This window comes from Ahaetulla prasina, chromosome 3, assembly GCF_028640845.1.
Source record: "Ahaetulla prasina isolate Xishuangbanna chromosome 3, ASM2864084v1, whole genome shotgun sequence".
NCBI classification, from domain to species: Eukaryota; Metazoa; Chordata; class Lepidosauria; order Squamata; family Colubridae; genus Ahaetulla; species Ahaetulla prasina.
Genome location: NC_080541.1, coordinates 157,139,158 through 157,156,258, shown reverse-complemented (window position 1 = coordinate 157,156,258; position 17,101 = coordinate 157,139,158). Strand labels below are relative to the sequence as shown.

General features: G+C 39.3%; 1 protein-coding gene across 2 annotated transcripts in view; it reads left to right on the top strand.

Moving 5' to 3' along the window:
* ST6GALNAC3 (ST6 N-acetylgalactosaminide alpha-2,6-sialyltransferase 3) overlaps positions 1 to 17,101 on the top strand; it is a 367,526-nt gene that overhangs the window by 145,577 nt on the left and 204,848 nt on the right. The window contains exons 1-2 of one of the 2 annotated variants that reach the window (XM_058177129.1): positions 3,895 to 4,017; positions 8,027 to 12,708. In XM_058177129.1, coding sequence (XP_058033112.1) covers positions 10,673 to 11,665 — 993 coding nt within the window. In that variant the 5' untranslated portion in view covers positions 3,895 to 4,017; positions 8,027 to 10,672 and the 3' untranslated portion in view covers positions 11,666 to 12,708. Of the gene's footprint in view, positions 1 to 3,822; positions 4,018 to 8,026; positions 12,709 to 17,101 lie in introns of those variants that run through there. The other variant, XM_058177130.1, reaches the window with a different exon arrangement.

Here is a 17,101-nt window from a genome sequence, read left to right as displayed (position 1 = left end):
AAAAAGGCTAAACGAAGAGCCTATATAGCAGAGAGATTAGAATCAATCAAACCAAAGATTGATCTGGAATGAAACTCAAATGAGAGAATGCTAAAAGCAGTATTTTAGAGATGCGTATGGGAATAGTAGTGATGTGTCAAATAATGGAATTAAAAATAAATTTTAAAAGATGAAAAGGAAGTCATAAATGTCAGAATGATGAAAAATTCTGATGGTATGGTTACAAGTGTAGGGAATATAATTTGAGAAGTGTTGAAATATGGATGTGGTTTTTTTTATGGAGTATCTGTGAAGCTTGTTTAATGTGTGTTTGGAGACTGGGAAAACTGATGAATGAAACAATGCTCTTAATATTCCCCATTATAAAAGATAAGCAGAAAAAATGAATGAAAATACTTTTTTCTTTATTTATTTTTTATTTTATTCATAAGGAAGTTAAAATGTAAAACTAAAAAAAAAACCCACAAGAAACACAAATCAAGACATTAAAAAAGTGCATTGAAAAAAAAAAACCAACACATATACACATGTTATCCCACTATTTGAATACTGATTAATACATTACTACAATATTGGTTCCCAACCCTTGCAAAACAGTCCCCTCCCCAATTTTTAAATTAGTAAATCTATTTGAATTATTATCTATATACTACATTAATGACAAAATATTTAACAGGAAGAATAATAATAAAAAAGACAAGGTTAAAATTTCAAATCCTCTGTTAGCAAACTGTTGTTGTAATCAATAGGCAAAAGGTTTCCGTCTCCAATCATGTCTGACTCTAGGACGCAGTGCTCACCTTCATTTCTTGGCCAAGGGAGCAGGCGTTGTCCGAAGACATTTTCCATGGTTATTTGGCCAGCATGACTATATGCCAAAGGTGCACGGAATGCTGTTCCCTACCCACTGAAGTGGTACCTATTTATCTACTTGCATTTGCATGGTTCCGAACTACTAGGTGGGCAGGAGCTGGAGCAGGAATGGGAACTCACCCATTTCATGGAGCTCGGGTTTCGAACCCGGGCTGTGATCTTTCCATGATCATTCTGTTTCTCTATTTAGGTAAGGAAATATATTTGAAATGATGACTCAACAGGGCATGTGTTACCTAATAAAGATCAAAACTCAAAGCAAATTCAGGAAGGAAGAGTGAATGATGGAGAGGAAGGGGAATATGAAGAAGGGACATGGTTTGATGCAATTGAAGAAAACCTAAAAAGAAAAAAAATGAGTAGTTTAAGAATGAAAGGCAATATATGAAACTGTGGAAATGATGGAAAGAAAGATGGGTTGTAAGTTATGGAGAGATACTATTACTGGTTTTTGTGTAAACCAGATTCCTTTACTTTTATTCAATTTCATACCTTTACATTTTTGACTCAATAGTCATACTCTTTTCTTGAGATTGCTTATCCCAAAAGGAAATAATAATATGATTCTTATGCTTATGTGCATACATGTACATACTATTGTTAACTCACATGTGATTGTTGGGGGAAAGTTATACAGTTATAAATATTCCATTGCTATCTGCTGCAGTATGCAGATTTAGTTATAGAATAATGGAGAAATTTATGATAGAATAATCATTTGGTTATTGAAAATGAAACACACTCTTCATTACTTTTAAGAAAAATAACATATGGCTCAAAGACATGATAAATATACTGGATAATCATAGATATTTGGCCCTGATTAAATTCTGCCCACACACAGCTTTACAGTATATGAAAATTGGAAATAGTTTCAGTTTGCTGCTTTAGGGGGAAAGAAAAAGGAAAAAGCTGCATTCCTTTTCTGATTAGCACAATTTGGGATTTTGTAGCTTGACTAACTGAGAGAGTGTGTGTATATGTATATATGTGTACACACAAACGCACACATATTTCTGAAATTTCATTGAACTAGACTTTTATTCATTTTCATTCAAAGTACTACTAGAAAAAGCATAGGTCAAATTTGAAATTGCTCTGTCCTTTGTCTTCAGTTCTCATAAATTTAATTCTAAAAAGAGTGATTCATCATGTCTTCTGCTTATTGATTTTGATATACACTCTAGGCAGAATGATTCTGATTGCTTCAAGTGAGACAAGGATCAGTTTTCTTATTATTGAGATTGAATTTTCAGAATTGCTAGAAAAGGATGGCAATACTCATAGATTGCTTGGGTATATTAGGAGTGTGAAGAGGTTGTGTTCATCCAGTTTTATTCTATACAACGTATTGATCATAGCAATACTAAATTAATGCATGTTTCACTTAGTAAAGATCAACAAAAAGAACTTATGAATGTAATTTTCATTTTAATATTAATATAGTGAAGTGTATGAAAAGATTGGAGCACATTAAAATTATTATAACTTGCTATTAACTTGCTTTACTGAGTCTTTTTGGTACTTATAATTTTTTAAATAAGATCATAATCCCTAGAAAAATGTTCTTGGTATCAGCAAGTTATTTTATTGATACTTTTTTGGGTATAAATTCTGAAATGATGATGGGAAAGACTGGGGTAGCATCATGGTTGAGAGTTTACACCAAATGGCATTGGGAAGCAAAGAGGAGAGAATAAGCAATTTAATGTTCATTCCATTCATATCACTATTTTTCTCTTAGAGAGTGACCCATCAGGTAAATAGATTTCTAGCCTTTAAAATAAAATACTAGAGATCATGTTTAAAAAATCAATAATGAGGACACAAGATGCCGTTCAAACTCATTAATTTATTTTCCTTGCCAGTTTAGAGTCATTCAATTGCTTTGAGTATGTAGAAGAGTAGGCAGAGCTGGAGGATGGAGTTAAGCATGTCATCAGCTTAGATTTGTTATGTTCCCACAAATGGTCCAAGTCCAGCCCCTGCTGAATTCTGCTGACCTTTATCTGGCACCAATTTAATGCTGAATTTTAATTGACTAGGTTCTTGTATATAGACTTGAATAAATCTTCTATGCTTCAACCTAATGGATGATCCTGATTCTTTATGCCTGACTCTGTAAAGTGATTAAATAGCTGCACATAGGGAGTAATAGGGAGTAAAAGTAATAGTAAATAGGGAGATGTTAAGAAATATAAACTTGAAAATAGATAACATAATTTTAACTTCTCACTTTATTCCAAAGTCATCCCAAACATGGTGCAGCCCTCATTGTTCTTATCATTGTTACATTGATCTATCATATATTTTGCTTGCTATCTTCCTATAAGCTACAGGGAATGAGGACTGTCTCCTAAATTTGTATTCTTTTAGCTCCCTAGAGAGATGAGTAGCTGTCAGTGAGCAGTCCAAAGATCCCTGTCCAAACTTGGCAACTTTTAAGACCCATGGACCTCAACTCCCAAAACTAGCCAGCTAAACACTGAAGTTATATTTACAGATAGTCCTTGATTTAAAATCATTTGCTTAGTGACCATTTGAACTTAACAACGGCACTGAAAAAAAGTGACTTATGGCTGTCTTACACATGACCATTGCAACATAGGTTACAATGATCAAAATTCAGATGTTTGGCAACTGGCTTGTATTTATGACTGTTGCAGTGTTCCAGGGTCAAAGTTAACAGGGAAGCCAGTTTCACTTAACAGCCATGCTAACTAACTTAACAAATGCAGGGATTCACTGAATAACTGTGGCAAGAAAGATTGTAAAATGGGGCAAAGCTCACTGAACAACTGTCTTGCTTAGCAGTGGAAATTTTGGGCTCAGTTGTGGTTGTAAGTCAAGGACAACATGGTTGGTTTTTCCTCTTAGGTTAAAAAATAAACTTGTGTTGAGGTGTGGTGTTTTTTTTTTGGTTAATTATTTTTTTTATCCCATTTGCAGCGCAAGACCATTGTTGTAATTGGCTTTACAGCCGCTTTTCTAATCGTCATCATTGCCCGCCTTACAAATGAAGTCAGCTTTCCTCTCATGCTCAGCTGCTTTGGACAATCCAGTGTCCAATGGATGCCATTTTCCTATACACAAAAACGACATCTAAGGGCTCACTATGGATACCTTAATGTGAAAAACCAAGAGGTAAGGATTCACGTGGAGTTATGTGATGTTCTTTCATAAAGCTAGTTTTAAGGATTCTTTCTTTTATGTGGGTAAATGGAACTGTTAATTGAAAATGGAAATGTTATTCATTTTCTAAACAATGAATTAAAATTAATAAGCAGTAATTATTTATATAACTCTTTTTGCATGATTTAAAATAAAGTCAGATTCAGGCAGTCAATCAATCAATCAATTTATTACAGTCTTAGACCAGAGACCAGAACAAATAAAAAAGCTCAGTAAATATACAATTAAAATTTATAGTATAAAATAATAAATAACAATTAAAATCTATAATAAAACCCAATCTGTCAATTATACATGATCTAACTATACTACCATGTTTCCCTGAAAATAAGACATCCCCTGATAATAAGCCCAATTGAACTTTTGAGCGCATATGCTAAAAATAAGCCCTCCCCGAAAATAAGCCTTCCCAAAAAATATTTAAACGCATGCGCAGCCAGTCCCCACCATTTCCTTTGGTTAGGGTTAGGGAGACAGAGCTGGAAATCAGGTAAGATGGCAAGAGGATCCCATCTTGCTCCATGCACCCCAAAATAATAAGAACTCCCCGAAAATAAGGCTAAGTGCTTATTTTGGGGTTCGAAAAAATATAAGACAGGGTCTTATTTTCGGGGAAACACAGTAAAATTACAATTCATAAACTGTATGGCCCATTGTAGCTTCAAGGCTAAAAGGGAAAAAACTAAGCAGTGCAAAGCATTTGCCACATTTGTTATATAACAGCTATGGTGGAGAAGACACCTGTTTGCAACAAATCCCCAGTGCTACTGTACAGAATCTGGCCACCTGCGCTGTAGTTATGGACTGCTCATCCTTAAGCCGCCACTGAAGATAGGTAGTATCAGAATGGCCAGGTAGTCCATTATGTACAACCACAATTGCGCCTAAAATTTTCATTGCTAAGCAAAACACTTGTTAAATGGGTTTGCTCCATTTTATGAATGTTTTGCCACAATTATTAAGTGAATCATGGGGGTCATTAAACGAATCGGGCTTTTCCCATTGACTTTGCTTGGTGGAAACTAGCTGGGAAGATTACAGATGGTGATCACATGAATACAGGACAGTACAACCGTCATAAATACATGCCATTTGCGAAGCGCTTACATTTTAATCATGTGACTGTGGGGGCTGCTGTAACGTGGTGTGAGAAACGGTCATGTCAATTTTTTTTCAGTGCCCTTGTAACTTCGAACAGCCACTAAATGAGTGGTTATAAGTCGAGGACTATCTATGTATGGAAAAGGATTTATTATCTATTAAGTGGAATTGGGATTTGAGCCTTGAATCAAGGCCCTCAAGCACTCTTACAAAGCAAAACAGCTAGTTCGCTTTTGAAGGGATAAATAATATTTCAATTAGACTGTAACTTTCTTCTGTGAAGATTTTTCATTTAAGCGCATCTTCATCATGAGGTATAATTAAAATATCCTCATTCATTAATTGCCGAGAGAAGACATACCTTGCCTAACTTTTGATTAAAGTTCTTTTCATGATGTGGTGCTGTTGGAATGCTAGACTGGTGTTGTAGCTATAGCAACAGTGATCAGAAACAATTTACACAAAGATACTTATAGAACTGTTTACAGTCTAAATCATCTCTGACTTTGGGGTGACGCCTGTGGGAACCCAAGGTGAATTTACTCATTGTATATAATTTGCTAAGCTCTTCTGAAAAACAGCTATTACAGACTTTAAAAGAATTAGTCTGTAAATTGAGGATGCTGGTTCCCCCCCGAGAATACAATTACTATTTTTGCTCTGATACAATTTTAATTGATGAGCTGAAAGAATGCTCTATTAATTTTCTTAGATTCAGTAGATTAAATGTGTGTAATAAAGAGAAGAAAGAGGAAACTGTTTTTTTCTAATGATATAATTATTTTTAAGATTTTTTTAAAAAAAATAGTCTCTAGAAAATTACATTTGTACTTCTTTAAAATATTTTAAAGGCTAAAACAGAATTGTTACTCTTTTTATGTTACATGAGAGCATCCATAGCAGGGGTCTCCAACCTTGGCAACTTTAAGCCTGGAGGATTTCAACTCTCAGAATTCCCCAGCCAGCTCGGGAATTCTGGGAGTTGAAGTCCTCCAGGCTTAAAGTTGCCAAGGTTGGAGACCTCTGATCCATAGGGAGAAAGTGGAGGGACTGTTTATATAAACCATACAGCTAGTCCTTGACTTATAACCAGTGGTGGGATTCAGCCGGTTCACACCTATTTGGGAGAACCGGTTGTTAACTTTTTAAGCAGTTTGGAGAACCGGTTCTTGGAAGAAATCTTATTTGTTTTTTTCCCACTTTACAGGGCTAATCCTGTAAGGAAGGCAGGAAGGAAACATTCTGGTGCTGGTTCTAGCCTCATCTTTATTGCCCTGCTTACAGAAATTGCCTCTCTGGTTAAACCTTGTTACATTGTAACAGCTAAGGCGAAGTGCCCGTCGATGTGAGTGATGTTGAGTTGGCCACGCCCACACAGTCACATGACCACCGAGCCATGCCTACCCAGCTGGTCATTAGGGCAGAGAACCGGTTGTTAAATTATTTGAATCCCACCACTGCTTATAACCATTCATTTAGTGACCATTTGAAGTTACAATGCCACTGAAAAAAAGGGACTTATGACTATTTTCACACATACGACTGTTGCGCCATCCCCTTGGTCACATGATGAAAATTAGGGCGCTTAGCAACTGGCATATATTTATGATGGTGTTGTAGTAACCTGGGTCATGTGATCATCTTATAATAAGTAAAGTCAATGGGGAAGCCAGATTCACTTAATAGCTATGTTACTAACTTAACAATTGCAGTGATTGACTTACAACTGTGGCAAGAAAGGGTATAAAAGGGGGCAGACCTCACTTAAATACTGTCTTGCTTAGCAATGGAAATTTTGAGTTCTGTTCAGAGGTGGGTTTCAGCAGGTTCTGACCAGTTCTGGAGAACCGGTAGTAAAAATTCTGACTGGCCCCGCAAAAATTTCTGCCTCCCAAGTCCCAGCTGATCGGAAGGAAATGGGGATTTTTCAGTAACCTTCCCCTGCCACGCCTACCAAGCCACGCCCACCAATCCATGCCACGCCCACCAAGCCACACCACACCCACCAAGCCACACCCACAGAACCAGTAGTAAAAAAATTTGAAACCCACCACTGGTTCTGTTGTAGTTGTAAGTCATGGACTATCTATACTACCCATTTTAATCTATACTTTATATAGGTTCTCCATATGTATATCCTGGTGGAACTGGTAAATATGGTTCATAACAAGTGCTATTGTTATGTTTGCATGTGTATACTTGTCTTAGGAATGCATTTTATTCTCAAAGTTAACTCTCACAAGGAACAATATTTTGAATTTTGGAAATGTTTTGAAAATTTGTTATTATTTAAGTAATTTATTATTTTATCTCACAGAACTCAGAGTATCAGGTTACAAAGTTAGGAACTGAACTATCCTAGGCCAAGATAGCAAATCCAAAATTATGCCATAGTCATATGTAATAATCCTGATCCAATACATCTTCAAATTAACGAGGATTTTGGAAATGTGAGCATATAGTTAGATAAGAATGATTAAAATACCTCTTTATTTTTAAATCATGGAGAAAGGGTCAAGATCTAAACTAAAGCTGCATTCAAAATTATTTATTTAGCAAAGCTTTGTAATATTTTGCTTCAAAGATATGTATGAAATTTAATGACATTATTGTATATTCTATTTACAAAGGAAAATGAATAAATACATTGTCTTGTCTTCTTTAATTTCAAAGTATCATCTGTTTTGATTATTATTCTGTCCTTCCTTGGGATTTCTAAAATTTCCAAAGATACCCTGTTTGTTTGATTTTCCTCATTTATTTTGCATTTAATTTTATTTATTTTCACAATTTGAAAAAAAAAGTCTTGTTTCATTGGTCTCTCTCTCTCTCTCCCTACCCTTATATTCTCACTATGCAGTAGACACAGACACAATTCTGATATCTAACATGGAATTGTATACAGAAAATGGGAATTAACATCTTTAGAATTGCATAAATTTGGGACCAAGAAATGAAATCAGTATCTTGTGAAATGAAAACAACAAATCTCTTTTCTTTCTTTTGCTTTGCTTTTTTTAAAAAAAATATTGCCAAAATTGGTAGATATATTACATTTAGAAATGATTTCATTGGTTTTGAATTGTTTTGTGTTCAATTATTTGAATCGGAATAGGAATAAACAGCCTCAGGTTTACAGACTTAATAGAGCCCATAGCACTCCTGTCTTAGCACTACAAAGCAGGTTACTGAAATTGCCAAAACTAAGTTAGCTGGAAAGCTAATTAGATTAGCTGTGTTTCCATAGTAGGGAAAATACAAGGCAGTTGAAGCTTCTATGATGAGGGGATGAAAGCAGAACTAACTCATTGTTTCCTCCTGCAATTATTTCTTTGGAAAAGCATCCCTTTATGTGGCTGTTCACTGTGAACTACCATGACAGGAGAATGAATAATGGGACAATGTTGCTTCTTTAAAACCTATGAAGACTTTCTGAACCTTGTTTTCCAGGAACTGTGAGGTAGAAAGAAGAAATATTTCATCAGATTTATTTCTTGTTTCTGTTTTATGGAAACAAAAGCTTCCTAAGACTCATTTGTCGCTTTCATTTTCTACCTTGACATTTTGAATCTATCTTGGACATAACTCTTTTATTTTGCCTACTGAAAGCATCATTTAATTTAAAACTTTTTTTTTAAATTGTAAAATATTTAATCAATACAAGATAGCTTTGCCTTTCTTTGCTTTATGCTACTTTGTTTTCATTATCATTTCATCATTAGGCAGATGGCAGTGGCCAACAGAATTTTTATTACAAGATGGACTTAATAAAGCAAATGGTCTTTCTGGATAGGAATTATATTAGTATGGTATGATATTTTATGTTAACTGTTTTATGGTTTTGATGTGTGCCCCACAGAATCACTTTTTCATGAGATGGGCAGTCATATGAATTGATGAATGTATCCAATTAGGAACATCAAAATATATATTTTGAAAGGAGGGGGGAACTATGATGATCTGATTATGCTTTCTGAAAAATACATGATTATACAAGGAACACATGCAATGACAACAATTATTTTCTTTCTGAATAGCACTTTATAGACATGACTGGTTTATTTACAGTCAACAACTAGTTTAGGGCAATAATGGCTACTTATTGAGTTTTGTTTTATACATAAACAAAACATATACAGGTAGTCCTCAAGGTACAACAGATCCAGAGGTGGGTTTCAGCAGGTTCTGACCAGTTCTGGAGAACTGGTAGTGGAAATTTTGAGAAGTTTGGAGAACCGGTAGTAAAGATTCTGACTGACCACGCCCCCATCTATTCTTTGCCTCCCAAGTCCCAGCTGATCAGGAGAAATCAGGATTTTGCAGTAACCTTCCCCTGCCACACCCACCAAGCCATGCCACGCCCATCAAGCCACACCCAAAGAACCGGTAGTAAAAATTTTTGAAACCCACCAGTGAACAGATCACTTAATGAACATAAACGGAACATATGTAGGTATTTCTTCAGATACGGCAGGTCACTTAAAGAACATTCAAAGTTACGACAGACACCCGAAAACCACATGACTCTGTTTCAAAGTTATGACAATTGCAGCACTCCTCATTCACCTTCATTCACCCTTACAACAGACCATGGGGATGCTGCAGTACCCTTTCCCTTCTCTTTACCCTCCCATCCCGCTCCAAGAGGACCCCTCCCCATGGCCTCCGGAAATAGCCACCATTTTCCGCGGACTTTATGGGCATTACAGAGACCTGGTTGGGCACAGAAGGGGGTGTACCCCTGGTTGAACTGTGCCCTCCGGGTTTCTGGGCATTTCATCAGCCGAGGGCCCAAGGTAGGGGTGGGGGGGTGGCGGTTGTGATTAAAGAAAGTCTGGAGCCGAGGGAGTCCACTGTTCCTCAGATAGCTGGTTGTGAATCCCTCCTTGTGAAGTGGGGCCACCGGAATCAGATGGGGCTGTTGATCACATACCTGGCTCCTTGCTGCATTACTACAGCCCTACCTGAGCTACTAGAGGTGCTTGCTGGTGTGGCGGTTGAGATTCCCAGACTTCTGGTCTTGGGGGATTTCAACTTGCCATCGGCCGGCTTGTCATCAACGGTGGTTCAGGAGTTCCAGGCCTCCATGACGGCCTTGGACCTGATTCAAGTAACTGATGGCCCTACATACATCGGGGGAGGCGCGCTAGACTTGATGTTTATCTCTGGTCAGTGGGTTAATGATCTGGTTTTAGGAGATATAGTGAAGGAACCGGTGTCATGGTCAGATCATTTTCTTCTTCGCCTAGACTTTCAGACCACCGCCCACCACCGCAGGGAGACGGAACCAATGTGTTGGTTCCGTCCCAGGCGCCTGATAGACCCGGAGAGGTTCCTGACGGAGCTTGGGCCGTTTCCTGAGGATCTTACCCACGGCACGACTGAAGAACTGGTTGCGGCCTGAGAACGGGCTGCGGCTGGGGCTTTGGACCGTGTTGTGCTTTTGCGGCCTCTGACCCGGCGTAGATCTCAATTGGCTCCCTGGTTTTCCAAGGAGCTGAGAGAGATGAAACGCCGGAGAAGACGCCTAGAGAGCACCTGGAGGTCCAGCCGTTCCGAGGCTGATCGGAAACTAGTGAGGTCTTTTACTAAGACCTACCTAGTGGCAATGAAGGAGGCGAAACGTTCTTACGTTTCCACCCTCATTGCATCGGCAGATAATCGCCCGGCCGCCTTGTTTCGGGTGACCCGTTCCCTCCTTCATCAAGAGGGACGGGATGACCCCTTACAGGGACGAGCTGAGGAGTTTAACGGTTATCTATACGATAAAATCGTTCAGCTTCGGGATAGTTTGGACCAAGATTGCGGTGATCCAACCGAGATGACAGAGACACGTCTTGTTGATGTTATTTGGGATGAGTTTGATTCTGTGGCTCTCGAGGACGTGGACAGGTTGCTGGGGAGGTTGCATGCAACTACATGTTTACTGGACCCGTGTCCTTCCTGGTTAGTGCTGGCTGCTCAGGAAGTGACACGAGGCTGGCTCCAGGGGATTATAAATGCTTCTTTGGTGGAAGGGTTTTTCCCCGCCGCCTTGCAAGAGGCGGTGGTGAGACCCCTCCTCAAGAAGCCTTCCCTGGACCCAGCTATTTTGGGAAATTATCGTCCAGTCTCCAACCTTCGCTTCGTGGCGAAGGTTGTAGAGAGTGTGGTTGCATGGCAGCTCCCCCGGCACCTGGAGGAAACTGTCTATCTAGACCCGTTCCAGTCCGGCTTCCGACCCGGTTATAGCACGGAGACGGCTTTGGTCGCGTTGGTTGATGATCTCTGGAGGGCCAGGGATAGGGGTTGTTCCTCTGCCTTGGTCCTATTAGATCTCTCAGTGGCTTTTGATACCATCGACCATGGTATCCTGCTGCGCCGGTTGGAGGGATTGGGAGTGGGGGGCACCGTTTATCGGTGGTTCTCCTCCTATCTCTCTGACCAGTCGCAGACGGTGTTGACGGGGGGGCAGAGGTCATCCTTGAGGCGCCTCACTTGTGGGTGCCTCAGGGGTTGATTCTCTCGCCTACCCTGTTCAACATCTATATGAAGCCGCTGGGTGAGGTCATCAGTGGTTTCGGGGTGAGTTATCATCTGTACGCTGATGATACTCAGCTGTATTTTTCCACCCCGGACCACCCCAACGAAGCGGTCGAAGTGCTGTCCCGGTGCCTGGAAGCTGTATGGGTCTGGATGGGGAGAAACAGACTCAAGCTCAATCCCTCCAAGACGGAGTGGCTGTGGATGCCGGCACCCCGGTACAGTCAGCTGCATCCGCGGCTGACTGTTGGGGGCAAGTTAGTGGCCCCAAAGGAGGTGGTTTGCAACTTGGGCGTCCTCCTGGATAGACGGCTGTCCTTTGATGAACATCTGGCGGCCGTCTCCAGGAGGGCCTTTTACCAAGTTCGCTTGGTCCGCCAGTTGCGTCCCTTCCTTGACCGGGATGCCTTTTGCACGGTCACTCACGCTCTGGTTACATCTAGGTTGGATTACTGCAATGCTCTCTACATGGGGCTGCCCTTGAGGTGCACCCGGAGGCTACAGTTAGTTCAGAATGCGGCTGCGCGAGTGGTAACGGGAGCCGCTCGTGGCTCCCACGTAACACCACTACTCCGTAGCTTGCACTGGCTTCCTGTGGTTTTTCGAGTGCGCTTCAAGATTTTGGTTACCACCTTCAAAGCGCTCCATGGCTTAGGACCCGGGTACTTACGAGACCGCCTGCTGTTACCTTATGCCTCCCACCGACCCGTACGCTCTCACAGAGAGGGTCTCCTCAGGGTGCCGTCCGCCAAACAGTGTCGGCTGGCGGCCCCCAGGAGTAGGGCCTTCTCTGTGGGGGCATCGACGCTCTGGAACGAACTTCCCCCTGGCTTACGTCAAGTGCCTGATCTTCGGACCTTCCGTCATGAGCTAAAAACACATCTATTTATTCAAGCGGGACTGGCATAATAGTGTTAAATTTTAATTCGGGGTTTTATTAATATTTCTAAAATTTTAAAACTAAATTTTTTAATTATCAGCCTTTTTGTAATTTGCTAGGTTTTAAATGTTTTAATTGTATATATTTCGTGTTTTATCTTTGGCTGTACACCGCCCTGAGTCCTTCGGGAGAAGGGCGGTATAAAAATTTAATAAAATAATAAATAATAATAAATAAAGGTGTCTGACAATTCCTTGGGGGAATAGTGGCTACTTTCAGAGTTTTCTATCTTGGTCAACTGGCCGTTAGGAGACTGCAAACCCCCTCTTAGCTCTTGGTAGGCTTTAGAAACCACACCCTGCATGCTAAGGTAACAGGTTGAGAATGAGCAATGGGTCAAGTTGCATAGAATGAAACCCATGGCAAGAAACTGGACCTGTTTTTCCAGGAATGCTCATCTCTCATGTCGGGATTAAATAGGCAATGCCGTGTGGCCCTTCACAATGGACAAGGTTGAATCCTTGCAAGTAGCTTGGCCAACCAGCATTGCACCTGTCTCCACTCCACCCTGCATATCCTTGGATTGGGAGGAGGGGTGGACTCCACCTTATCAACTTTGCTGACCCCAGCAGCAGCTCACGTTCCTCGCATGGAGCCTCCAGACTAACTCTCTGTAGCTGCGGCTCCCTCAACTCAGGCTCAGCCTTCCACCCATCCAATTGACCCAGCTGTGGTTGCTTTGTTGGGCTGGAGCCCTCTGATCCCCGATTCAAACCCCCATGTGGCGATGTGCTCTTTTTCCCCAAGGTGCCAGGACCTGGCTTATCCATCTCCTCTGAACTCATGTCCAGAGAGCGGTTCGAAAGAAGGTCCATGACAGAAGTAAGCAAGCAAAGAAAACCTTTCTGTAGCTTTTTATCTTGAGGAGCTGCAGAAAAAAAATCAGTTCTTAACATTTAGGCTAAAGCACAAACAAATGGAAACAAGGAAGAAGTTGGGTCCTTGCGAAGCTTTTTGCTGTTTGACTGACTGTCTTTAAGGCCCAGCTAGGAAAGATTTCTGGCAAGAAAATGGCAACAAATTTAACAAAAAGCATCCAACATTACCTATTGTTGCATGTGGTAGTACAATTTAAGTGAATCAAAAGCTAAAAAGAAACATAAAACATATACAAGTCAATAATTTTATGCTTGCTTTTCTTAATTACCAGCCTCCTCAAAGTTCTTTTTTTAAAAAAGAAAAGAAATACAGGAAAAAGTTTATACTATACAGAAAATTATATTCTCCCTCATCAATTACACATTGATAAAATGTCTGACCCAAGAGTATTTTAAGATTTGAGAAGGAATAAAGTATTGTGTCAGAATATTCACCAGTGGCCACATGATACATAAATTATTAGACAAGTGTAATAGATGTAATAAACTTGTTTTGGTAAAATGAAGAACATTCATTGCCCCAGATAATGATTAATTCTACGCAAAAACCTAGGAAAGCTAGATGGTAAATTTCAAAAACTCAAAATTTGCTTGGCCAGCAGTAAACAAATGTGGTCAGAATTGCATGACGAGACCGATAAATATAAAACAGTAGCTTATGCTACCTTTTCCATCATCCATAAATAATGAGATCAGAGGCAACCAGGAGTAGACAAAACATTGGTGTCTTTTTGTGTCCATTGCTTTGATTGGGCCACAATTGAGATTGGGCCTCTGGTGGCTCAGACTGCTAAGACAGTCTGTTATTAACAGCAGCTGCTTGCAATTACTGCAGGTTCAAGTCCCACCAGGCCCAAGGTTGACTCAGCCTTCCATCCTTTATAAGGTAGGTAAAATGAGGACCCAAATTGTTGGGGGCAATAAGTTGACTTTGTATATAATATACAAATGGATGAAGACTATTGCTTGACATAGTGTAAGCCGCCCTGAGTCTTCGGAGAAGGGCGGGATATAAATGCAAATTAAAAAAAACAATTGTACAGGTAGTGCTTGACTTACAACATTTCATTTAGTGACCATTCAAAATTACAATGGCATTGAAAAAAGTGACCATTTTTATGGTTACAACATTTGTAACATCCCGATGATCATGTGATCAAAATTCAGATGCTTGGCATCTGGTTCATACTTATGATCATTGTTGCGTCTCAAGGCCATGCGATCACCTTTTGCAAACTTTTGACAAGCAAAGTCAAAGGGAAAGCCAGCTTTACTTACCAACCGAGTTACTAACTTATCAATCACAGTGATTCATTTAACAACTGTGGCAAGAAAGGTCATAAAATGAGGCAAAACTCACTTGACAAATGTTTCACTTAGCAACATAAATTTCGGTCTCCATTGTGGTCATAAATTGAGGACTACCTGTATTCTGCATTTTTGCTTTTCTAGCTACCTTATGAAATTGGCTGATTCAAGCAGCATCAGGCTGAAAGCTAACATACAAAAATCTCGTATCTAGCTTTTGACCCAGCCACCTGCTCTACATTAAATGAGAACATACCATGAAAGAAACATCTGCAGTGATATAAAGGATAGTGGATACTGTTATGTCTAACAAAGTCCTCGGGGTTACGACCCGCCTGAGCCTTGACAACAGCCAGGCGGTCTCTGATTGGTTAAGACGCGCTGGAGGGAAGAAGCGGGAGTTTGGAAGTCCTGTCATTGGATAAAGTTCCTGAGGCAGCTAGTATATAAGGGCTGTCACCCGGAGAGTTAGTTTTTGAGCTTAACATGTTATTCCGTTGTGATTAATTGCGAGTTAAATAAAGGTTGTGTTCCTTACAACCTCTGTGTGAGACTCTTTCTGGACCCACTAGTCACGGACTTAATAGATACACTCTTTCAAATCATTCCATCACAACATCTTAGGAAAGATGGGTTGATGAAAGAATGAAAAGACCCTTGCTGTTAAAAAACTAAACATTTAGCTGGTCCCTGGCTCTTGCCTCCCACAGTGAAGCCAATATTCAGTGATGAGAACATGTCTTCTACTTATCTTGCTGTTCTTAGCAATTGATTCTTAGATGTAACGTTTTTAACTCAAGAGGTTGCATATAGTCATCATGTTAAATTCTGGAATGGCAAAGGACTTCTACTGACACCAATAATAATGATTTATGAAGTAAAGGAGCATCATATGAAAGATACACAATAGAAAATCTAAACTAAAATAATAACATCTGGCTTATATGTATCTCAAGGTGACTTCATTGGAACAACTTCTTGAATACAGTTGTGTAACTGAGAAGGGCAGTCTCTTTAGACATTTCATATAATCAATACAAATATAAGCTTAGCTTGCTCTTATGGAAGCTGAATGCTAATACTTTTGCTGACTTCAACCACTCTTTTTCATATAAATTTTTTATCTCGTTGCTCTTTAAGTACCCTCACATACTATTTTCTAAAGTGGAAAATTTCCCAAGCTATCTCTATTTGCATTGTTTACTCATCACAATTCTTTACTTTCTAAAATCTTTGGATTTTTGTCATTAAGACAATACATTGTACAGTATTACATCTAATGTAGCCTTTGAATACTTCATAAATTACATAGACTGTGATGATAGCAGGATATATATGTTGCATAGCAAGTCTTAATAAATAACTCTGTCAATGTTTATAGTCAGAGCAAATTAGTGTCTCAAGTTGAGTGGAATTCAAACCATTCTGTAGTAAGTTTGAGTAATCCTGGCAAGTGACAAACCTGATCCAGTGTAATTGTTTCCATTTTGAGAATGGAATCCAAGACTTTAGATCAGGACTATAACAGTAGAAATAAAAATGTAATAATTGCCATATCAAAAGGAACAAAGAACAGTAGCTATATAAATAATCTGCAATCATTAGTAAATATTGACTTTTCTTACATACTTTGTTTCTCGTTCTCAACACAATTTACATCTATTAGGCAAACATAAGAAGCAAATAATGACACATGGTAGTTAAATCTCATCAGGTTTATTAATCTGAGTACAAAAAGAATAATGTTAGAAATGGCCAGATTCCTTGATTTGAAAAATTTACAAATGGTGCCTGAAAAATTCTTCCCAAAAGGAAAAAATAAAGTATCTTCAGGATTAAAAGTCTTTAGTGTGGTGCTGGTAGTATTACTGATGTTGTCTTCTTACGATTCCTAAGCATTCTGTCTTCAGCATGTTAAAAGAAAGTACAGCTAGAAGAAATGCTCTTGCTGATGGCTTAATATTCATTATCTGACACTGAGTAGGCCATCAACAGCTGGGCTATTGTGTATGTCAGTGCACAGCTGAAGCTCTTCTCAATTTCTCGACTCACAGGATTCACTTAAAGAGAACTAAGACGTACTAGTGGTAAGTGACAATACAGAGAGGCAAAGTCAGTCACAAAATAAGATCTGATTGAGGCAAAGGTTTGCCTAGTCAGGGTTTATACTTTTCAGTGCCAATCTGGAAATTGCTCAGTCCTTTGCACAGCATGTGTTATGGAATTATATCTTCAGTTTTCCACAGATCAAGAACAAACATTTGCTCTTTGAATAGCTTGACCCTAC